At 44.9% G+C, this 24933-nt stretch overlaps 1 protein-coding gene across 1 annotated transcript in view; it reads right to left on the bottom strand.

The window, feature by feature from the left end:
• The window catches only part of tenm4 (teneurin transmembrane protein 4), a 586910-nt gene that overhangs the window by 19947 nt on the left and 542030 nt on the right, over positions 1 to 24933 (bottom strand). The window contains exons 29-35 of the mRNA XM_041876707.2: positions 19483 to 19779; positions 14496 to 14869; positions 13776 to 14154; positions 12660 to 12950; positions 11832 to 12106; positions 11114 to 11409; positions 1527 to 1669 (exon numbers count right to left, since the gene is read on the bottom strand). Coding sequence (XP_041732641.2) covers positions 1527 to 1669; positions 11114 to 11409; positions 11832 to 12106; positions 12660 to 12950; positions 13776 to 14154; positions 14496 to 14869; positions 19483 to 19779 — 2055 coding nt within the window. The remainder of the gene's footprint in view (positions 1 to 1526; positions 1670 to 11113; positions 11410 to 11831; positions 12107 to 12659; positions 12951 to 13775; positions 14155 to 14495; positions 14870 to 19482; positions 19780 to 24933) is intronic.

Genomic DNA, 24933 nt, shown 5'->3' with positions numbered 1-24933 from the left:
TGAAACACCCTTCCTTATTACACCCAGTTGTCCTCAACAGTATTGTCACTATAATGACCTTTTAAAATCTGACCTGTTCTTCCCTATTGACTAAACAGCTATGAAAGCATATCATGTGACTGTGGTGCTGAGTGTCACTGTCTAGGTGGTGAGCCTGATGTGTGGCTGGCTGGGAGGCTGTTCCCTCTAGCTGTAACTACAGCCGTGCAAGACAACAGGCTGTTCAATTATTCACACAGGACTCAGAGGCCGCAGGCAATATGATCAACGAGGGAACCAGAGCTTGGCTTGTCTGTCTACTCTCTGCCTGGCTGCTGTGGGGGGGGAAGAGGTGTAAGGTAGAGGTGAAATCAATGGTGGTCCTCTGTAGCTCAGCTGGTAGAGCACGGCGCTTGTAACGCCAAGGTAGTGGGTTCGATCCCCGGGACCACTCATACACAAAAAATGTATGCACTCATGACTGTAAGTCACTTTGGATAAAAGCGTCTGCTAAATGGCATATTTATATTTATATTTATTTAATGGTCTCTGGTGGTGATGGAGGAGAAACATCTCCCTAAATGGCAGCCGGAACAATTACCAGAGCCTTTTAGGCATGACCCCGTTTCTCACTACCCGTTCCCCCCCCATCTCCTGGCTGAGGGGCTAGCATACCCCAGACAGAGGATACGTTCTTGGGGCCGAGGAGCAGGAACCTTGGCTCACTGGGCCGTGATCTGGCCTGATAACTGGGTAGCTCCTTGGGGAGTCTGGAGCCAACAGGTTGGTTGCTATCTGATAGCAGAGACAGAGGGAGAGGTATGAGGATGAACAGTGAAGGAGGGGATGACGGATGGAGGGATGGGATGGGAGGGAGGATGGATGGATGGATGGATAATGTAAGGATGGATGGAGGGATGGACGGATGGAGGGATGGATGGATGGATGGATGGATGGATGGATGGATGGATGGATGGATGGATGGATGGATGGATGGATGGATGGATGGATGAATTAATGGAGGGATGGAGGGGTGGATGGATGGATGGATTAATGGAGGGATGGAGGGATTGATGGCTGGATGGAGGGATTGATGGCTGGATGGAGGGATTGATGGATGGATGGAGGGATTGATGGCTGGATGGAGGGATGGATGGCTGGATAGAGGGATTGATGGCTGGAGGGATGGATTGATGGCTGGATGGAGGGATTGATGGCTGGATGGAGGGATGGATGGCTGGATGGAGGGATTGATGGCTGGAGGGATGGGTTGATGGCTGGATGGAGGGATTGATGGCTGGATGGATGGATGGCTGGATGGATGGATGGATTGATGGCTGGATAGAGGGATGGATTGACAGTCAGAAAGACAGGTGAGTGATTTCAGGTACAGTAGGGTGTTTTACCTTGGGGCTGAGGAGGAGTGGATGGATGGATGGATGGATGGATGGATGGATGAAGTGACAGAGATATGAGTGAGGACTGGGAGGGGGGGGTGGATGGATGACTGAGTGTCCAGTACAGTAGGGTAGACTGTGTTATATTACCTTGGTGCTGTCCCACTCCTGGTTGTTGATCTGTGTTGTGACTAGCTCATAGGAGGGCTCCATGGTATCAGTAGAGGGCTTACGGTAGCCCGGTATAACGTTGTACAGCTGGAAGCCAAACGTCACCAGCCAACTGTTGACATCTGGGGGAAGAGATAAATACATGTCAAATACACCAGTACATGCTTATCATTATCATACACACACACCACAATGGACTATAGACCCTAGAGTCAAATCAAAACCTGCTCCAGAGAATATCTATTACACACTAGAAGGCTGTCCTTGAAAATATCCCCTCTTACAGTCAATTGTCCATGCTAACAGTCAGGACACTTGATTGGTCTCAGGCCTTGGACTTGCTAGCTGTGATTAGTACTTGAATAGCGCTGGAGACATCTTCAGGGGAAGAGATGACACGATGATTCATCTCCTACAGTCTTACAGGTGCAGGTCTGCTCACACAGCTGGGTGGCAGTTATCAACACAGGTGACATCTCTCAGAGAGAGCGCCTCATACACATCATTAAACATTCACCTGGTCTACACAGCTGGTTGATTTAGTAGCTTTTCCACCAAACTGTGTTTTTCTTACATGGCTTAATAAGGTGTCAATGGGCTTCAAATCACATCCCAGAAAGAGCTTTAAATCATATCCCAAAAAAGAGCATAAAACTGGGACTGAAAGTAGAGTTTATTTTGAGTCATTTATTTTGTCAACCCCCTCCGATAGCTATATTTGTCATGGGCAGCAGAGAGTGATTCTCCGGTGACACTGGGTTCCACAGTTTGGCACCTCTTCATTTATTCACGGCTGCATTGTGGCACCTGACAGAGCTGTTTTAAACAAGGATTTGTTTGAAGGCAATGAAAGTACCCAGGTAATCAGCTGAAAGGAATGGAAATGTCAGCGCCATCAATCACAATACACCCTCAGAAAACCACTCTGGCGAGGTAGTTACGGCTCCGTCCCAAACGGTACCCTATTCCCTAGAAACGTCATTACTTTTGACCAGTTACCTATGTATGTAATAGGGTGCCATTTTGGATATACATTATATCTAACAGGAAGAAACCACTGTGGTTATATCTAAAAGGCTACATAGCATTCCTCCGTCAGTCACAAAGTCTAACGGAGGACCACAGAGCTGAACTGAGATACGTTGAACGGTCTCCTCTGTGGTATTGACAGCTATTTTTCATCATTGAAATGAATGATATGTATCCATTGATTCTTGAAGAAGTACGGCGCCTATCTTAACCCAGCTCTGTCCAGTACCAGCTTGGGTTCTGTAGACAGCCGCACGACGGCCCATATTCATAAAGTGTCTCAACGTATGGTGCTGATTTAGGATCAGTTTAGTCTCTTAGATCGTAATGAAATGATAATTGACTGGACAGGGTTGACCTCCTGCTCTGACAAGTTATATATATACGGGCCAACGTCCTTACATACAGACAGGAGGTCTTGGAAGCCTAGCAGGCTAAATAACCCCATCAAAATTTGATATTTTCTCCTAACACTTAAATCGGGCTTTAGCCCACAGCGAAATAAACCAAAAGCTCATCATTTGCAGTGTTGCAGTCTCGCCAACAGCACTCTCACTGGGACAGGAGATAATAATAAACTGGTATTTTTGTCACACCCTGGCTCTGGGGACTCTATATTTTGAGCCAGGGTGTGTAGTTTCTATGTGTTTGAGTTCTGTGTTGTATATTCTATGTGTTCTAGTTCTATGTTGGCCAGTGTGGTTCTCAATCAGAGGCAACGAGTGTCAGCTGTGGCTGGTTGTCTCTGATTGGGAACCACATTTAAACAGTCTGTTTTCCCATAGTGTTTGTGGGATCTTGTTCCGGTTTGGTTTGTTCCGTTTGTTGGTTGTGTTATACCGTAGGACGTCACGTTTTCATTTTGTTGTTTTGTTCGTGCATTAATCAAATAAAGAAATATGTTCGTTCATCACGCTGCGCCTTGGTCTACTCTCTATAACGATCGTGACAATTTTAATGCACGAGAAGGGCTTACCAAGAAAACCTTCCAACAGGACTAGCTAATTCGAGGTAGAAAGCAGTTGGCGCACTCAACAAAAAAAAAAGCTGATAATGATTTATTTGAGCGGACTTTAATCCACTGAACAGGACGAGAGCAGGTGACTGACGTTTCTACGTCAAGCTGACATATTCCTCAGAGTGACCTGACCGTTGCACATAGCCCTTATTTATAGCCTAGTGGTCCATTGAGACACAACAATGTATACAAATTATAATGATCATATGTTTCAAGGTAAGTGGCAAATTAAAACACTAAATAATACTAATAATAACAGAAATAGTGTCTGGTTAATCAACGTGTCAAATTATACATAGGTGATATTTGGAGACACAGAGACCCAAAACATCAAGGCTACAACATTATAGAAACTAGGACAGTGAAACATCATCATTTAGCCCCTTAGGATCCACAGTGTCTAAGGAGTACTGCCCCTTAGGATCCACAGTGTCTAAAGAGTACTGCCCCTTAGGATCCACAGGGTCTAAGGAGTACTGCCCCTTAGGATCCACAGTGTCTAAGGAGTACTGCCCCTTAGGATCCACAGTGTCTAAGGAGTACTGCCCCTTAGGATCCACAGGGTCTAAGGAGTACTGCCCCTTAGGATCCACAGTGTCTAAGGAGTACTGCCCCTTAGGATCCACAAGGTCTAAGGAGTACTGCCCCTTAGGATCCACAGTGTCTAAGGAGTACTGCCCCTTAGGATCCACAGTGTCTAAGGAGTACTGCCCCTTAGGATCCACAGTGTCTAAGGAGTACTGCCCCTTAGGATCCACAGTGTCTAAGGAGTACTGCCCCTTAGGATCCACAGTGACTAAGGAGTACTGCCCCTTAGGATCCACAGTGTCTAAGGAGTACTGCCCCTTAGGATCCACAGTGTCTAAGGAGTACTGCCCCTTAGGATCCACAAGGTCTAAGGAGTACTGCCCCTTAGGATCCACAGTGTCTAAGGAGTACTGCCCCTTAAGATCCACAGTGACTAAGGTGTACTGCCCCTTAGGATCCACAGTGTCTAAGGAGTACTGCCCCTTAGGATCCACAGTGTCTAAGGAGTACTGCCCCTTAGGATCCACAGTGTCTAAGGAGTACTGCCCCTTAGGATCCACAGTGTCTAAGGAGTACTGCCCATTAGGATCCACAGTGACTAAGGAGTACTGCCCCTTAGGATCCACAGTGTCTAATGAGTACTGCCCCTTAGGATCCACAGTGTCTAGGAGTACTGCCCTTAGGATCCACAGTGTCTAAGGAGTACTGCCCATTAGGATCCACAGTGTCTAAGGAGTACTGCCCCTTAGGATCCACAGTGTCTAAGGAGTACTGCCCCTTAGGATCCACAGTGTCTAAGGAGTACTGCCCATTAAGATCCACAGTGTCTAAGGAGTACTGTCCCTTAGGATCCACAGTGTCTAAGGAGTACTGCTCCTTAGGATCCACAGTGTCTAAGGAGTACTGCCCCTTAGGATCCACAGTGACTAAGGAGTACTGCCCCTTAGGATCCAGTGTCTAAGGAGTACTGCCCCTTAGGATCCACAGGGTCTAAGGAGTACTGCCCCTTAGGATCCACAGTGTCTAAGGAGTACTGCCCATTAGGATCCACAGTGACTAAGGAGTACTGCCCTTAGGATCCACAGTGTCTAAGGAGTACTGCCCCTTAGGATCCACAGTGTCCAAGGAGTACTGCCCTTAGGATCCACAGTGTCTAAGGAGTACTGCCCATTAGGATCCACAGTGTCTAAGGAGTACTGCCCCTTAGGATCCACAGTGACTAAGGAGTACTGCCCCCTTAGGATCCACAGTGTCTAAGGAGTACTGCCCCTTAGGATCCACAGTGACTAAGGAGTACTGCCCATTAGGATCCACAGTGTCTAAGGAGTACTGCCCCTTAGGATCCACAGTGACTAAGGAGTACTGCCCCTTAGGATCCACAGTGTCTAAGGAGTACTGCCCCTTAGGATCCACAGTGACTAAGGAGTACTGCCCATTAGGATCCACAGTGACTAAGGAGTACTGCCCCTTAGGATCCACAGTGTCTAAGGAGTACTGCCCCTTAGGATCCACAGTGTCTAAGGAGTACTGCCCCTTAGGATCCACAGTGTCTAAGGAGTACTGCCCATTAGGATCCACAGTGACTAAGGAGTACTGCCCCTTAGGATCCACAGTGTCTAAGGAGTACTGCCCCTTAGGATCCACAGTGTCTAAGGAGTACTGCCCCTTAGGATCCACAGTGTCTAAGGAGTACTGCCCATTAGGATCCACAAGGTCTAAGGAGTACTGCCCATTAGGATCCACAGGGTCTATGGAGTACAGTTTATAGGTCACTATAGATCCATTATGTCTCCACCAGGTCACTATAGATCCATTATGTCTCCACCAGGTCACTATAGATCCATTATGTCTCCACCAGGTCACTATAGATCCATTATGTCTCCACCAGGTCACTATAGATCCATTATGTCTCCACCAGGTCACTATAGATCCATTATGTCTCCACCAGGTCACTATAGATCCATTATGTCTCCACCAGGTCACTATAGATCCATTATGTCTCCACCAGGTCACTATAGATCCATTATGTCTTCACCAGGTCACTATAGATCCATTATGTCTCCACCAGGTCACTATAGATCCATTATGTCTCCACCAGGTCACTATAGATCCATTATGTCTCCACCAGGTCACTATAGATCCATTATGTCTCCACCAGGTCACTATAGATCCATTATGTCTCAACCAGATCACTATAGACCCATTATTACATTTACATTTTAGTCATTTAGCAGACACTCTTATCCAGAGCGACTTACAGTTAGTGAGTGCATACATTATTTTTTATTTTTCATACTGGCCCCCCTTGGGAATCGAACCCACAACCCTGGCGTTGTAAACGCCATGCTCTACCAACTGAGCTACACCCCTGCCGGCCATTCCCTCCCCTACCCTGGACGACGCTGGGCCAATTGTGCGTCGCCCCATGGGTCTCCCGGTCGCGGCCGGCTACGACAGAGCCTGGATTCGAACCAGGATCTCTAGTGGCACAGCTAGCACTGCGATGCAGTGCCTTAGACCACTGAGCCACTCAGGAGGTTATGTCTCCACCAGGTCACTATAGATCCATTATGTCTCCACCAGGTCACTATAGATCCATTATGTCTCCACCAGGTCACTATAGATCCATTATGTCTCCACCAGGTCACTATAGATCCATTATGTCTCCACCAGGTCACTATAGATCCATTATGTCTCCACCAGGTCACTATAGATCCATTATGTCTCCACCAGGTCACTATAGATCCATTATGTCTCCACCAGGTCACTATAGATCCATTATGTCTTCACCAGGTCACTATAGATCCATTATGTCTCCACCAGGTCACTATAGATCCATTATGTCTCCACCAGGTCACTATAGATCCATTATGTCTCCACCAGGTCACTATAGATCCATTATGTCTCCACCAGGTCACTATAGATCCATTATGTCTCCACCAGGTCACTATAGATCCATTATGTCTCCACCAGGTCACTATAGATCCATTATGTCTCCACCAGGTCACTATAGATCCATTATGTCTCCACCAGGTCACTATAGATCCATTATGTCTCCACCAGGTCACTATAGATCCATTATGTCTCCACCAGGTCACTATAGATCCATTATGCTGCTCTGTCTCCACTGGGGAACTCTCAAAGCCTTTACCTCTGTGTGTGTGTGTGTGTTTGATGTGTGTGTGTGTGTTTGGTGTGTGTGTGTATGTGTGTTTGGTGCATGTGTGTATGTGTGTTCGGTGTGTGTGTGTGTGTGTGTACGTGTGTGTGCCTCACTCTCTTTCACTGCCCATACCTCCCGTGCCTACCTGAATACTCATAGAAGGACTGATCCAGTGAGTATTGCTGGTTAGGGACCTGAATACTCATAGAAGGACTGATCCAGTGAGTATTGCTGGTTAGGGACCTGAATACTCATAGAAGGACTGATCCAGTGAGTATTGCTGGTTAGGGACCTGAATACTCATAGAAGGACTGATCCAGTGAGTATTGCTGGTTAGGGACCTGAATACTCATAGAAGGACTGATCCAGTGAGTATTGCTGGTTAGGGACCTGAATACTCATAGAAGGACTGGATCCAGTGAGTATTGCTGGTTAGGGACCTGAATACTCATAGAAGGACTGATCCAGTGAGTATTGCTGGTTAGGGACCTGAATACTCATAGAAGGACTGATCCAGTGAGTATTGCTGGTTAGGGACCTGAATACTCATAGAAGGACTGATCCAGTGAGTATTGCTGGTTAGGGACCTGAATACTCATAGAAGGACTGATCCAGTGAGTATTGCTGGTTAGGGACCTGAATACTCATAGAAGGACTGATCCAGTGAGTATTGCTGGTTAGGGACCTGAATACTCATAGAAGGACTGATCCAGTGAGTATTGCTGGTTAGGGACCTGAATACTCATGAAGGACTGATCCAGTGAGTATTGCTGGTTAGGGACCTGAATACTCATAGAAGGACTGATCCAGTGAGTATTGCTGGTTAGGGACCTGAATACTCATAGAAGGACTGATCCAGTGAGTATTGCTGGTTAGGGACCTGAATACTCATAGAAGGACTGATCCAGTGAGTATTGCTGGTTAGGGACCTGAATACTCATAGAAGGACTGATCCAGTGAGTATTGCTGGTTAGGGACCTGAATACTCATAGAAGGACTGATCCAGTGAGTATTGCTGGTTAGGGACCTGAATACTCATAGAAGGACTGATCCAGTGAGTATTGCTGGTTAGGGACCTGAATACTCATAAAAGGACTGATCCAGTGAGTATTGCTGGTTAGGGACCTGAATACTCATAGAAGGACTGATCCAGTGAGTATTGCTGGTTAGGGACCTGAATACTCATTGAAGGACTGATCCAGTGAGTATTGCTGGTTAGGGACCTGAATACTCATAGAAGGACTGATCCAGTGAGTATTGCTGGTTAGGGACCTGAATACTCAACAACAGATGGGACTTTGCAGTACAGCCATTGTTCCCCATCTGAGCGCTTTTTTAAAATGATAATGTAAAACATTTAAAACCCTCAGAGTAGAACAGAGTGGATCATTGCGGAGAGAGGCTGTAAAACAGCCCTGTGTGTGTCAGTTTGTGTGTGTGTGTGTGTAATTTTCTGGTGTGTGTGTGTGTTTTCGGGGTGTGTGTGAGTGGCTGTGCTGAGGGAACTCTTTAAAACTACATGTCCCTGGTTGATATTCTGCATTTCACTTTGATGCTGGCACTGAGTTTTCTGTGTGGGTAAGCAACATTTCCCTGAATTTAAAATGTATGGAATTTAGTCGGAGAACAAACGGCCAAAGAAATTAAACTCTGTATAATGTACTCTTAGTGTAGACCAGAACAGTTGTCTTAACGTAGACCAGAACAGTAATCTTACTGTAGACCAGAACAGTTCTTACTGTAGACCAGAACAGTTCTCTTACTGTAGACCAGAACAGTTCTCTTACTGTAGACCAGAACAGTTATCTTACCGTAGACCAGAACAGTTATCTTACCGTAGACCAGAACAGTTCTCTTACCATAGACCAGAACAGTTATCTTACTGTAGACCAGAACAGTTCTTACTGTAGACCAGAACAGTTCTTACTGTAGACCAGAACAGTTCTTACTGTAGACCAGAACAAGTATCTTACTGTAGACCAGAACAGTTCTCTTACTGTAGACCAGAACAGTTATCTTACTGTAGACCAGAACAGTTCTCTTACTGTAGACCAGAACAGTTCTCTTACCGTAGACCAGAACAGTTATCTTACCGTAGACCTGAACAGTTATCTTACCGTAGACCTGAACAGTTATCTTACTGTAGACCAGAACAGTAATCTTACTGTAGACCAGAACAGTTGTCTTAACGTAGACCAGCACAGTAATCTTACTGTAGACCAGAACAGTAATCTTACTGTAGACCAGAACAGTTCTTACTGTAGACCAGAACAGTTCTTACTGTAGGCCAAGAACAGTTCTCTTACTGTAGACCAGAACATTTCTTACTGTAGACCAGAACATGTCTTACTGTAGACCAGAACATTTCTTACTGTAGACCAGAACAGTTCTTACTGTAGACCAGAACATTTCTTACTGTAGACCAGAACATTTCTTACTGTAGACCAGAACAGTTATCTTACCGTAGACCAGAACAGTAATCTTACCGTAGACCAGAACAGTAATCTTACTGTAGACCAGAACAGTAATCTTACTGTAGACCAGAACAGTTCTTACTGTAGACCAGAACAGTTCTCTTACTGTAGACCAGAACAGTTCTCTTACTGTAGACCAGAACAGTTCTCTTACCGTAGACCAGAACAGTTGTCTTACCGTAGACCAGAACAGGTATCTTACCGTAGACCAGAACAGTTATCTTACTGTAGACCAGAACAGTAATCTTACTGTAGACCAGAACAGTTGTCTTAATGTAGACCAGCACAGTAATCTTACTGTAGACCAGCACAGTAATCTTACTGTAGACCAGAACAGATCTTACTGTAGACCAGAACAGATCTTACTGTAGACCAGAACAGTTCTTACTGTAGACCAGAACAGTATCTTACTGTAGACCAGAACAGTATCTTACTGTAGACCAGAACAGTTATCTTACTGTAGACCAGAACAGTTCTTACTGTAGACCAGAACAGTATCTTACTGTAGACCAGAACAGTATCTTACTGTAGACCAGAACAGTATCTTACTGTAGACCAGAACAGTTATCTTACTGTAGACCAGAACAGTTCTTACTGTAGACCAGAACAGTATCTTACTGTAGACTAGAACAGTATCTTACTGTAGACCAGAACAGTATCTTACTGTAGACCAGAACAGTATCTTACTGTAGACCAGAACAGTATCTTACTGTAGACCAGAACAGTATCTTACTGTAGACCAGAACAGTTCTTACTGTAGACCAGAACATTTCTTACTGTAGACCAGAACAGTTCTTACTGTAGACCAGAACATTTCTTACTGTAGACCAGAACAGTTCTTACTGTAGACCAGAATAGTTCTTACTGTAGACCAGAACATTTCTTACTGTAGACCAGAACATTTCTTACTGTAGACAGCATGGTTGCAGCTTTCTCTCTCCCATTCTCTCCCTATCGGCTTCTCTCTTCTGACTCACTCACTCCCACCCACCCACCCACCCTGCCCCCCCCACACCCTCCCTCCCACCCACCCACCCACCCACCCTGCCCCCCCCACACCCTCCCTCCCTCCCTCCCTCCCACCCACCCACCCACCCTGCCCCCCCCACACCCTCCCTCCCTCCCACCCTCCCACCCACCCACCCACCCACCCTGCCCCCCCACACCCTCCCTCCCTCCCTCCCTCCCACCCACCCACCCTGCCCCCCCCACACCCTCCCTCCCTCCCTCCCTCCCACCCACCCACCCACCCTGCCCCCCCCACACCCTCCCTCCCTCCCTCCCCTCCCACCCACCCACCCACCCCTGCCCCCCCACACCCTCCCTCCCTCCCTCCCTCCCTCCCCAGACTCACCTGTCATGTAGCACTTGGTCTCCAGGCTGTTGCTGAGAGGGTTATTGTTCTTGAACATGTACAGGTTGAAGGGGACTATGTTGTTGGCGTTCAGCCTGCTCCACACCTCGTGGTCCGGTGTGGTCCATCGTCCGGCCATGGTATCGTAGTCCCGCCGGCCCATGTGCACCAGGCGACTCAGCGGCTCGTACAGACCCCCCTGGTACCCCAGGATGAGCTGGAAGCTTGGGTTGGAGTCCAGGTACACCTCCCCGAATGCGGTGTGGAGGATCTGCTTGATCATCAGGCCAGAGCCGCTGAAATAAAATAAAAATAAAAACAATAAAAATGAATCCAAGGGTACATCCCTAATGACACCCTGTTCCCTATGTAGTGCACAACTTTTCCTCCATTCAAAGTGTGTTCTTTGAAGAACAGCAATCGTTTTGGACAAATTACGTCACTGTATATAAAAAAAAATGACATTTTAAAAAAGAAACAGAAAAACTACTGTACACATTGAGATAATTAAGGAATAATCAAATTATTACCAACATTTTTTTTACTTTATTTGTACATTTTCAAATTTGAGAACATAAGAGACATTGACATTAATACAACAGAGATTATACAACTTTAGTCTTCTATTGAGTCAAAAGTTAACTTATTCTCCCGTTGACGTCACGAGTAAGTGAAAATGTGTTCCTAAGTGGAAGTTAAAGATTTGCCCCCTAATCACCTGAAGACGGCCTGTGGCGTGCCGATGGTATCACACGCTACATAGAACTCATCCCCGCTACTCAGCTCCATGGAGAACAGGTGTCCCTGAAGGTCGTAGTAGAGGGAAGAGATCTCGGAGCTGGTGTGGTTGTACATGTGAGTGACCCGGGTGGGACTGGACAGGTCAGCATAGAAGAACTGGAGGTGGTGACCCGGACTGCACCTGGATGAGACCCTCCGGCCCAGACCGTCGTAACTGTAGCGGATACTCCAGCCGCTCACGCGGTTGTAGACCTTGAGAAGAAAAATATGAATCAATAAATAAATAAATAAATAATAATATATTTTATTTGATTACCGCCTTTTTTACGACACTCAAGGACACCTTACGAGAAAAGTACATTAAAATCAAAGTGCGAATCAAAAGGGAATCAAAAGACCACAGGGAACAGAACAGATCACAGAGGGATACAGGAGAGGGGCTGGAACATATTCAAGAATAGAGCATCGGCTAGCTGAAAGAGTTGTGTTTTGAGGTGTTTTTGAAAGTGTAAACTGTGTTATGTGTGTCCTATGTGTCGTTTTATAAAGAATCAACCATGTTGGAGGGTTGTTGCTATGTGTCAACTGTGTTGGAGGGTTGTTGCTATGTGTCAACTGTGTTGGAGGGTTGTTGCTATGTGTCAACTGTGTTGGAGGGTTGTAGCTACGTGTCAACTGTGTTGGAGGGTTGTAGCTATGTGTCAGCTGTGTTGGAGGGTTGTAGCTACGTGTCAACTGTGTTATGTGTGTCCTATGTGTCGTTTTATAAAGCATCAACTGTGTTGGAGGGTTGTACGTATCTTACCTTAACCAGGAGTCCAGCCGAGCTGTACTCAAAGAATTCACTCCCTCTCTGCTTCAGAAAGCCGTCCTCGTCCATGCGGTACTGGACGTCTCCCAGCCTGGTGATGCGGTCTCGGAGGTCGTAGCGTAGCGGCGTGAGGCGGGCGCTGTTCCCGGGGCTCAGCAGGTGAAGGTTACCGTTCAGGTCGTAGCTGTAGTGCCACAGAGGCTTGTCGTTGATGGACACGACCTGGAGCTGACTGTCAGCATCGTACTCATAGGTATACCGAGTGGTGTTGGCGTACGGGCCCACCTTAGAGAAACACAACGTTCATCTATCAGTCAATCAATCAATCTATAGGTGTTGGCGTACGGACCCACCTTAGAAATCCTAACTTAATCAAATGTCATTGTAATTAAGCAATAAGGCCAGAGGGGGTGTGGTATATGGCCAATATACCACGGCTAAGGGCTGTTCTTATGAACGACACAACGTGGAGTATCTGGGATACAGCCCTTAGTCGTGGTATACCGTGGTATATACACCACAAACCCATGAGGTGCCTTATTGCTATTATAAACTGGTTACCAACATAATAACAGCAGTAATATACCCAGTATGGTATACGGTCAGATATACCACGGCTTTCAGACAATCAGAGTTCAGGGCTCGAACCACCCGGTTTATTCATTCCTATATACAACAATGTTTTTCTTGAAAGGACTTTTGTAAGATGAACCCATCTTAGAACACTTTGAACACATAGAACACATAGAACCCTTAGAACACGGAACACGGAACACGGAACACATTGGGCGTCAGGTAACCTAGTGGTTAAGAGCGTTGAGCCAGTAACCAAAAGGTTGCTGGTTGGTTTCCCGAGCCGACTTGTTGGAAAAAAAATATGTCTGTGCTTTTGAGCAAGGCACTTAATACAAATTGCTCCTGTAAATCGCTATGGAGCGCCTGCTAAATGACTAAACTGTCAAATGTTAGAACTGTGAAAATGTGCTTTTCTATATTTCAAATGTGTCTAATTCTACTGTCTACTTGTCTGTTTTATCCTGGGTGTGACTCTTGGAAGATCCTAACAAACAAACACAAACAACAAAGAAAGAACGAGGTAACCAGACCAACCTTGAGTTCCTTGGCGACCACGCGTCCCATGTTATCGTACTGCACCATCATCCAGTACATGAGTGACCTGAAGATCTCGTACTGGACCTCCTTCACGCGGCCGTAGGCGTCAAAGTGTTTGGTGTGCGTCATCACAGCCGTGGTGATTATCTGGTTGATGTCGTAGTAGATGACCCCGAACTTCCCAAACTGCTCCGTCTTCCCCGACACGTCATCATAGCGGTACAGGTCGATGGGGAGAGGCGTCTCATTGATCACCGCTTGCATGCTGGTGACCCGGAAGCTGTTGTCGTAGACGTAGTCGAAGCGAGCGTTGACCATCCCCTCCTCGCTGAACCTAAAGATCTGCCTGTCGATGAGTGGGCCGATCTGACGGTACCTGTGGTGTAGTGAACATTACTGTTAGTCCAGTCCATGTTTTTTAATTATGTTACTGACTGATACACTCAATATCCCATTCCATGTTTTACACACGCACTAGTTGAGCTAGACAGCTAGTCAACAACAATGTATTTATCCTATTTAACTTGAGTAAAATTCAACAAACTATATCAGACGGGGCCAAACTCCGTTCTTCCGATTATATATATTTTCATTTTACGTTTTACATTGTATGAGATCCCATTTCATGTATGCATCTGCACATGTACCAAGATGTTCAAAAACAAACCTAACCCTAAAGCCAATCATCCGACAACACAACGGCAAAGTTGCAGTCACCTTATGGTACAGGTGGTCCCTTCAGTCTGCAGGTTCACCACCTTCAGCATCCCCGCTGCCTCGTCGTAGCTGAACGCGACGCGCGTCGTGTCGTACAGGATCTCAAGTAGCTTGGCCAGCTTGTCGTACTTATAGATCACCCTGCGCCCCGTGCCCAGGTAGGTGGTCTGCATCAGCTGGCCGTCTTCGCTGTAGTCCTGCAGCACCGACGCGTTCCCCTCGGAGGGGCGGTACGTGTTCCTATAGTAACCGATGGAGCGGGTGGTCTCCAGGGTGGTGCGGGCCACGTTGGGCATGGTCACGGAGGAGAGGCAGTCGTTCTTGTCGAACTCGAAGATGTACTGACGCTGACTGTACAGGAGAAGCACCATGGACTGAGGAGGAGAGAGGAAAGTGGGTTACCGACGGCAACCCTATTTCCCTAGACAGTGCACTACTTTTGAAGAAGGCCCGTGGGATTGTGCTCTTTAAAGGGCACACTACAGGACCTGAGAGAGAACATGTTAGATATTAGGAATGCTGAGAGGTAAATTGACAGTCATTTTTATTAAAGTTGTGTGTGTTACCTACAGTGAGGGAAAAAAGTATTTGATCCCCTGCTGATTTTGTACGTTTGCCCACTGACAAAGACATGATAGGTCTATAATTTTAATGGTAGGTTTATTTGAACAGTGAGAGACAGAATAACAACAAAAAAATCCAGAAAAACGCATGTCAAAAATGTTATAAATTAATCTGCATTTTAATGAGGGAAATAAGTATTTGACCCCTCTGCAAAACATGACTTAGTACTTGGTGTCAAAACACTTGTTGGCAATCACAGAGGTCAGACATTTCTTGTAGTTGGCCACCAGGTTTGCACACATCTCAGGAGGGATTTTGTCCCACTCCTCTTTGCAGATCTTCTCCAAGTCATTAAGGTTTCGAGGCTGACGTTTGGCAACTCAAACCTTCAGCTCCCTCCACAGATTTTCTGTGGGATTAAGGTCTGGAGACTGGCTAGGCCACTACAGGACCTTAATGTGCTTCTTCTTGAGCCACTCCTTTGTTGCCTTGGCCGTGTGTTTTGGGTCATTGTCATGCTGGAATACCCATCCACGACCCATTTTCAATGCCCTGGCTGAGGGAAGGAGGTTCTCACCCAAGATTTGACGGTACATGGCCCCGTCCATCGTCCCTTTGATGCGGTGAAGTTGTCCTGTCCCCTTAGCAGAAAAACACCCCCACAGTATAATGTTTCCACCTCCATGTTTGACGGTGGGGATGGTGTTCTTGGGATCATAGGCAGTATTCCTCCTCCTCCAAACACGGCGAGTTGAGTTGATGCCAAAGAGCTCGATTTTGGTCTCATCTGACCACAACACTTCCACCCAGTTCTCCTCTGAATCATTCAGATGTTCATTGGCAAACTTCAGACGGGCCTGTATATGTGCTTTCTTGAGCAGGGGGACCTTGCGGGCGCTGCAGGATTTCAGTCCTTCACGGCGTAGTGTGTTACCAATTGTTTTCTTGGTGACTATGGTCCCAGCTGTCTTGAGATCATTGACAACATCCTCCCGTGTAGTTCTGGGCTGATTCCTCACCGTTCTCATGATCATTGCAACTCCACAAGGTGAGATCTTGCATGGAGCCCCAGGCCGAGGGAAATTGAGAGTTATTTTGTGTTTCTTCCATTTGCGAATAATCGCACCAACTGTTGTCACCTTCTCACCAAGCTGCTTGGCGATGGTCTTGTAGCCCATTCCAGCCTTGTGTAGGTCTACAATCTTGTCCCTGACATCCTTGGAGAGCTCTTTGGTCTTGGCCATGGTGGAGAGTTTGGAATCTGATTGATTGATTTCTTCTGTGGACAGGTGTCTTTTATACAGGTAACAAACTGAGATTAGGAGCACTCCCTTTAAGAGTGTGCTCCTAATCTCAGCTCGTTACCTGTATAAAAGACACCTGGGAGCCAGAAATCTTTCTGATTGAGAGGGGGTCAAATACGTATTTCCCTCATTAAAATGCAAATACATTTATAATTTTTTTTTGTTGTTATTCTGCCTCTCACTGTTCAAATAAACCTACCATTAAAATTATAGACTGATCATTTCTTTGTCAGTGGGCAAACGTACAAAATCAGCAGGGGATCAAATACTTTTTTCCCCTCACTGTTGGCTGCTAGAGTCTGCTACAAAAGGACATACAAATGTCAAACGTAACAGAAACACCCAGACTATACAGATGCCTGTTATGTATTTAAGTCAGGAGCCAAGCTGTGAGATTCAAGAACATTTTTTTATGTCTTCAATTGGGTAAGAAAGTATTGGGCGGGCAAATACATATATTTAAATCACTGTGCAGTCTGCTGTCACAGCAGGCTATCATTCCAGCTTTGAATCAGCTGTAAAACTGACTTCAGACCACTAATGGGCCGGCCATTTTGTTAAATTAAATGGTAAAACCTGAAGATCCCCAAAGATCCTGACTTTAATTAACAATGTGAAAGTGACATTTCATTCATTTCTGCTCATCAGAGTCTATTTTAGGGGCAACGGCCCTATCAAGCTGTCTGCACTAACAATGTATACATTGTTAGAGAGAGAGAGAGAGACAGACAGAGAGAATCAGACAGTCCTTTATTACAGCTCTCTACACATGTCTCAGACAGACATAGATTAGATAAAGCTAAGAGTAGAAAGGTAACTTTGAACTAGAAATCTTAAATCTGCTTTTAAGGGCACTGAAATATCAATCACGTTTTCTATGACATCATGTCCCAAGCCATGTCTTGGCTATAGTTTATCTTTAGTACACATTTTGACATTTACATTTATCCAGTGAGTGCATACATTATGATTTTTTTTCTTTCATACTGGCCCCCCCGTGGGAATCGAACCCACAACCCTGGCGTTGCAAACGCCATGCTCTACCAACTGAGCTACATCCCTGCCGGCCCTTCCCTCCCCTACCCTGGACGACGCTGGGCCAATTGTGCGCCGGCTACGACAGAGCCTTGGATTCGAACCAGGATCTCTAGTGGCACAGCTAGCACTGCGATGCAGTGCCTTAGACCACTGCGCCACTCGCGAGGACACCAGGCTTTTCTCCATTAGTCCCAAACCCTCAGTACTCTGTGTACCTAATGCACACTGTGAATGTCTACATTGAATGTAGTGTAGGTCTATTTCATGAGTTTCATTGTATTTTATGTGGAGAATTCAGAGTTCAGAGTTCAGAGTTCAGAGTTCATATATAACCCTTCCTATTATCCCTATTAAAGACGTATCGAAATGTTTCTGCGTTCAAACTTCAGAAGCCTTTTTAACCGTCAAATGCACAACAAGTTTTACATTTCCTGCAACGGGGTGATCAAATGAAGATCCTACATCTGTAAATGGCACCCTATGCCTTTAGAAAGTATTAACACCCCTTGACTTTTTCCATATGTTGTTGTTTTACAGCCTGAATTTAAAATGGATTAAATTTAGATTTTGTGTAACTGTCCTACACACAATAATGTGAAAGTGGAATTATGTTTTTAGAAAATGTTTACCAATTTATTAAAAATGAAAAGCTGAAATATCTTGAGTCGATAAGTACTCAACCCCTTTGTTATGGCAATAATTTCAGGAGTAAAGATTTGCTTAACAAGTCACATAATAAGTTGCATGGACTCACTCTGTGTGCAATAATAGGGTTTAACATGATTTTTGAATGACTAACTCATCTCTGTACAATTATACAATTATCTGTAATGTCCCTCAGTCGAGCAGTGAATTTCAGACACAGATTAACCACAAAGACCAGGGAGGTTTTCCAAGAAGGGCACCTATTGGTAGATGGGTAGAAATAAAAAAGCAGACATTGAATATCCCTTTGAGCATGGTGAAGTTATTAACTACACTATGGATGGTGTATCAATACACCCAGTCACTACAAAGATACAGGCGTCCTTCCTAACTCAGTTGCCGGAGAGGAAGGAAACCGCTCAGGGATTTCACCATGAGGCCAATGGTGACTTTAAAACAGTTACAGAGTTTAATGGCTGTGATAGGAGAAAACTGAGGATGGAGCAACAACATTGTAGTTACTTCACAATACTAACCTATAGAATACAAATATTCCGAAACATGCATCCTGTTTGCAACAAAGCACTAAAGTAAAACTGCAAAAAATGTGGAAAATAAATTAACTTTATATCCTGAATACAAAGCATTATGTTTGGGGCAAATCCAACACAACACATCACTGAGTACCACTCTTCATATTTTCAAGCATAGTGGTGGCTGCATCATGTTATGGGTATGCTTGTCATCGGCAAGGACTAATTAGTTTTTTAGGATAAAATAAAACGGAATAGATCTAAGCACAGGTAAAATCCTAGAGGAAAACCTGGTTCAGTCTGCTTTCCAACAGACACTGGGAGACACATTCACCTTTCAGCAGGACAATAACCTACAACACAAGGCCAAATATACACTGAAGTTGCTTACCAAGATGACCTTGAATGTTCCTGAGTGGCAGAGTTACAGTTTTGACTTAAATCGGCTTGGAAATATATGGCAAGACTTGAAAATGGCTGTCTAGCAATGATCAACAACCAACTTGACAGAGCTTGAATAATGTTTTTAAGAATAATGCTAATATTGTACAATCCTGGTGTGCAAAGCTCACAGCTGTAATCTTGAAAGACTCACAGCTGTAATCGCTGCCAAAGGTGATTCTAACATGTATTGACTCAGGGGCGTGAATACTTATGTAAATATAATATTTCGGTATTTCATTTTCAATAAATTTGAAAACATTTCTAAAAACATGTTTTCACTTTGTCATTATGGGATATTGTGTGTAGATTGGTGAGAAATAAATATATTGAATCAATTCTGAATTCAGGCTGTAACACAACAAAATATGGAATAAATCAAGGGGTATGAATACTTTCTGAAGGCCCCATATTTAGTAAATATATATATATATATATGGCACTAGTGGTGTTTTTTTTTACCTTCTCCAGGTAAGTGTAGGTCCATGACTTCCCATCGGCAAAGATCTGCGACGTGATTCGTCCATTCTGGTCGTACTCCATGCGTATGGACATGGTGCCCCGCTGGATGCCGGCCACGTGTCCGCCCGGGGAGTATGTGACGTTGACCCCGTTGAGGCGGCTGCTGGGGGCCCAGAGCGTTGGGCGTCCGGCGTGGTCGTAGTGGATCCTTAACGTGAACTTCCTGTGGTCGTCATAAACCTTCTCTGTCCGTGTGATACGGTCAAAGTCCAGGGAGAGGAGGTTCCTGTTATGGACCTGGGGGAGAGGAAAGGAGAGGAGAGGAGAGGAGAGGAGAGGAGAGGAGAGGAGAGGAGAGGAGAGGAGAGGAGAGGAGAGGAGAGGAGAGGAGAGGAGAGGAGAGGAGGTCAGATAATTTGGTAAGCTTTTAAATTTGACATTTTTATCCAGAGCTACTTGCAATCAGTGCATTCAAAACGTTAAGTAGGAAAAACCATCACATTTCAGTTATTGCAAGTAGACTTTTCTACTTGAAGCTTGCAGGTATAACGCATTATGATGTGCATTGCAATATAATACGTAATATCTGTTGTGCAGTAAGTACAGTTGAAGTCGGAAGTTTACGTACATTTAGGTTGGAGTCATTAAAACTCGTTTTTCAACCACTCCACAAATGTCTTGTTAACAAACTATAGTTTTGGCAAGTCGGTTAGGACATCTACTTTGTGCATGACACAAGTAGTTTTTCCAACAATTGTTTACAGACAGATTATTTCACTTATAATTCACTGTATCACAATTCCAGTGGGTCAGAAGTTTACATACACTAAATTGCCTGTGCCTTTACACAGCTTGGAAAATTCCAGAAAATGAAGACATGGCTTTAGAAGCTTCTGATAGGCTAATTGACATCATTTGAGTCAATTGGAGGTGTACCTGTGGATGTATTTCAAGGCCTACCTTCAAACTCAGTGCCCCTTTGCTTGACATCATGGGAAAATCAAAAGAAATCAGCCAAGACCTCAGAAAAATAATTGTAGACCTCCACAAGTCTGGTTCATCCTTGGGAGCAATTTCCAAACGCCTGAAGGTACCACGTTCATCTGTACAAACAATAGTACGCAAGTATAAACACCATGGGACCACGCAGCCGTCATACCGCTCAGGAAGGAGACGGGTTTTGTCTCTTAGAGATTAACGTACTTTGGTGCGAAAAGTGCAAATCAATCCCAGAACAACAGCAAAGGACCTTGTGAAGATGCTGGAGGAAACAGGTACAAAAGTATCTATATCCACAGTAAAACGAGTCCTATATCAACATAACCTGAAAGGCCGCTCAGCAAGGAAGAAGCCACTGCTCCAAAACCGCCATAAAAAAGCCAGACTACGGTTTGCAACTGCACATGGGGACAAAGATCGTACTTTTTGGAGAAATGTCCTCTGGTCTGATGAAACAAAAATAGAACTGTTTGGCCATAATGACCATCGTTATGTTTGGAGGAAAAAGGGGAAGGCTTGCAAGCCGAAGAACACCATGCCAACCGTGAAGCACGGGGGTGGCAGCATCATGCTGTGGGGGTGCTTTGCTGCAGGGGGGACTGGTGCATTTCACAAAATAGATGGCATCATGAGGAAGGAAAATTATGTGGATATATTGAAGCAACATCTCAAGACATCAGTCAGGAAGTTAAAGCTTGGTCGCAAATGGGTCTTCCAAATGGACAATGACCCCAAGCATACTTCCAAAGTTGTGGCAAAATGGCTTAAGGACAACAAAGTCAAGGTATTGGAGTGGCCATCACAAAGCCCTGACCTCAATCCTATAGAATATTTGTGGGCAGAACTGAAAAAGCATGTGCGAGCAAGGAGGCCTACAAACCTGACTCAGTTACACCAGCTCTGTCAGGAGGAATGGGCCAAAATTCACCCAACTTATTGTGGGAAGCTTGTTGAAGGCTACCTGAAACGTTTGACCCAAGTTAAACAATTTAAAGGCAATGCTACCAAATACTAATTAGGAATGTGATGAAAGAAATAAAAGCTGAAATAAATCATTCTCTCTACTATTATTCTGACATTTCACATTCTTAAAATAAAGTGGTGATCCTAACTGACATAAGACAGGGAATTTTTACTAGGTAAATGTCAGGAATTGTGAAAAACTGAGTTTAAATGTATTTGGCTAAGGTGTACGTAAACTTCCGACTTCAACGACAAATAGTCTTGGCTTGTGCGAGCCGGAACGGCTCACAGGAGCAGGAGTCTATCTCCTGTTTCTGTAGTCAGGCAGCTTAATGTACAGGACACCCCCTGGACAGGACACTAGTCTATCTCTTGTTTCTGTAATGAGGCAGCTTGATGTACAGTACACCCCCTGGACAGGACACTAGTCTATCTCCTGTTTCTGTAGTGAGACAGCTTGATGTACAGTACACCCCCTGGACAGGACACTAGTCTATCTCTTGTTTCTGTAGTGAGGCAGCTTGATGTACAGTACACCCCCTGGACAGGACACTAGTCTATCTCCTGTTTCTGTAGTGAGACAGCTTGATGTACCAGGACACCCCCTGTACAGGACACTAGTATATCTCCTGTTTCTGTAGTGAGGCAGCTTGATGTACCAGGACACCCCCTGGACAGGACACTAGTCTATCTCCTGTTTCTGTAGTGAGACAGCTTGATGTACCAGGACACCCCCTGGACAGGACACTAGTCTATCTCCTGTTTCTGTAGTGAGGCAGCTTGATGTACCAGGACACCCCCTGTACAGGACACTAGTCTATCTCCTGTTTCTGTAGTGAGGCAGCTTGATGTACCAGGACACCCCCTGGACAGGACACTAGTCTATCTCCTGTTTCTATAGTGAGACAGCTTGATGTACAGTACACCCCCTGGACAGGACACTAGTCTATCTCTTGTTTCTGTAGTGAGACAGCTTGATGTACCAGGACACCCCCTGTACAGGACACTAGTCTATCTCCTGTTTCTGTAGTGAGGCAGCTTGATGTACCAGGACACCCCCTGGACAGGACACTAGTCTATCACAGGGCCTTACCGCCAATCTATGTATTTAATGCTAAATGCCAAGCAGAGACGCATCAGGTCCCATTTGACAGTCTTTGGTATGACTCGGCCGGGGATCGAACTCCCAACCTTCCAATCTCATGGTGGTCACTCTAACCACAAGGCCACTGAGGTGATTTATTTGTTATGACAAAACAATCAATATGCATACTAAAATACAAACATTGAATCTAATCTATAGAAAAATTATAAAAAGACCTGTCAAGAAAAAAATAAAAAAAATAACTGCAAAAGGAGAAAGGAGAGAGTCCCAGCCAGCCAGACAGTTAAGGGTTAACTACGCCAACACTAGCCAGACAGTTAAGGGTTAAGTACGTCAAAAAAAATAAAAATATATATATATATATACCATTTAGCAGACGCTTTTCATGTGTGCATACACTTTTACGTATGGGTGGTCCCCGGGATCGAACCCACTACCCTGGCGTTACAAGCGCCGTGCTCTACCAATTGAGCTACAGAGGACAACACAGCTGAAGTGTAGAGAGAGTCCCAGCCAGCCAGACAGTTAAGGGTTAACTACCCGAACACCAGCCAGACAGTTAAGGGTTAACTACCCGAACACCAGCCAGACAGTTAAGGGTTAACTACCCGAACACCAGCCAGACAGTTAAGGGTTAACTACCCGAACACCAGCCAGACAGTTAAGGGTTAACTACCCGAACACCAGCCAGACAGTTAAGGGTTAACTACCCGAACACCAGCCAGACAGTTAAGGGTTAACTACCCGAACACCAGCCAGACAGTTAAGGGTTAACTACCCGAACACCAGCCAGACAGTTAAGGGTTAACTACCCGAACACCAGCCAGACAGTTAAGGGTTAACTACCCGAACACCGGCCAGACAGTTAAGGGTTAACTACCCGAACACCGGCCAGACAGTTAAGGGTTAACTACCCGAACACCAGCCAGACAGTTAAGGGTTAACTACCCGAACACCGGCCAGACAGTTAAGGGTTAACTACCCGAACACCGGCCAGACAGTTAAGGGTTAACTACCCGAACACCGGCCAGACAGTTAAGGGTTAACTACGCCAACACAGCTGAAGTGTAGCGTAATGTGTTGTGATGAACAGGGGAATTATGTGTTTGGAAGTTAGAGCAGTGTGATTGAGAAGATTTTTGAGGAAACCTCAACCTAAAATGTGATTATTTTTAAATTACAATAGTCAGTGCAATATCTCAAGAGTAAAGGAATCATTGAAGTGATGCAGTTATAAGAATTACCATATTTATTTGTTTGTCAAATAATTCAGAGGAGAAGCCTTAGTGGAAGATCTGAATATTCAGGGGAGAAAAATAAGACATTCACTGATCATTAAAAAGTCTAGTCACTTTTTTAAATGACTCCCATGTTACTGAGTCTAGTCACTTCTCTAAATGACTCCCATGTTACTGAGTCTAGTCACTTCTCTAAATGACTCCCATGTTACTGAGTCTAGTCACTTCTCTAAATGACTCCCATGTTACTGAGTCTAGTCACTTCTTTAAATGACTCCCATGTTACTGAGTCTAGTCACTTCTTTAAATGACTCCCATGTTACTGAGTCTAGTCACTTCTCTAAATGACTCCCATGTTACTGAGTCTAGTCACTTCTCTAAATGACTCCCATGTTACTGAGTCTAGTCACTTCTCTAAATGACTCCCATGTTACTGAGTCTAGTCACTTCTTTAAATGACTCCCATGTTACTGAGTCCAGTCACTTCTCTAAATGACTCCCATGTTACTGAGTCTAGTCACTTCTCTAAATGACTCCCATGTTACTGAGTCTAGTCACTTCTCTAAATGACTCCCATGTTACTGAGTCTAGTCACTTCTTTAAATGACTCCCATGTTACTGAGTCCAGTCACTTCTCTAAATGACTCACATGTTACTGAGTCTAGTCACTTCTCTAAATGACTCACATGTTACTGAGTCTAGTCACTTCTCTAAATGACTCCCATGTTACTGAGTCTAGTCACTTCTCTAAATGACTCACATGTTACTGAGTCTAGTCACTTCTCTAAATGACTCACATGTTACTGAGTCTAGTCACTTCTCTAAATGACTCACATGTTACTGAGTCTAGTCACTTTTTTAAATGACTCACATGTTACTGAGTCTAGTCACTTCTTTAAATGACTCACATGTTACTGAGTCTGTAAACTCAACTTCCAGACTCACATAAAGAATCTCCAATCCAAAGTTAAATCTAGAATCGGCTTCCTATTTCGCAACAAAGCCTCCTTCACTCATGCTGCCAAACATGCCCTCGTAAAACTGACTATCCTACCGATCCTTGACTTCGGCGATGTCATTTACAAAATAGCCTCCAACACTCTACTCAGCAAATTGGATGTAGTCTATCACAGTGCCATCCGTTTT

Source organism: Coregonus clupeaformis, chromosome 5 (assembly GCF_020615455.1).
Source record: "Coregonus clupeaformis isolate EN_2021a chromosome 5, ASM2061545v1, whole genome shotgun sequence".
In the NCBI taxonomy this organism is placed as follows: domain Eukaryota; kingdom Metazoa; phylum Chordata; class Actinopteri; order Salmoniformes; family Salmonidae; genus Coregonus; species Coregonus clupeaformis.
The sequence above is the reverse complement of the archived record's forward strand: the minus strand, read 5'-3'. Positions and strand labels throughout refer to the sequence as shown.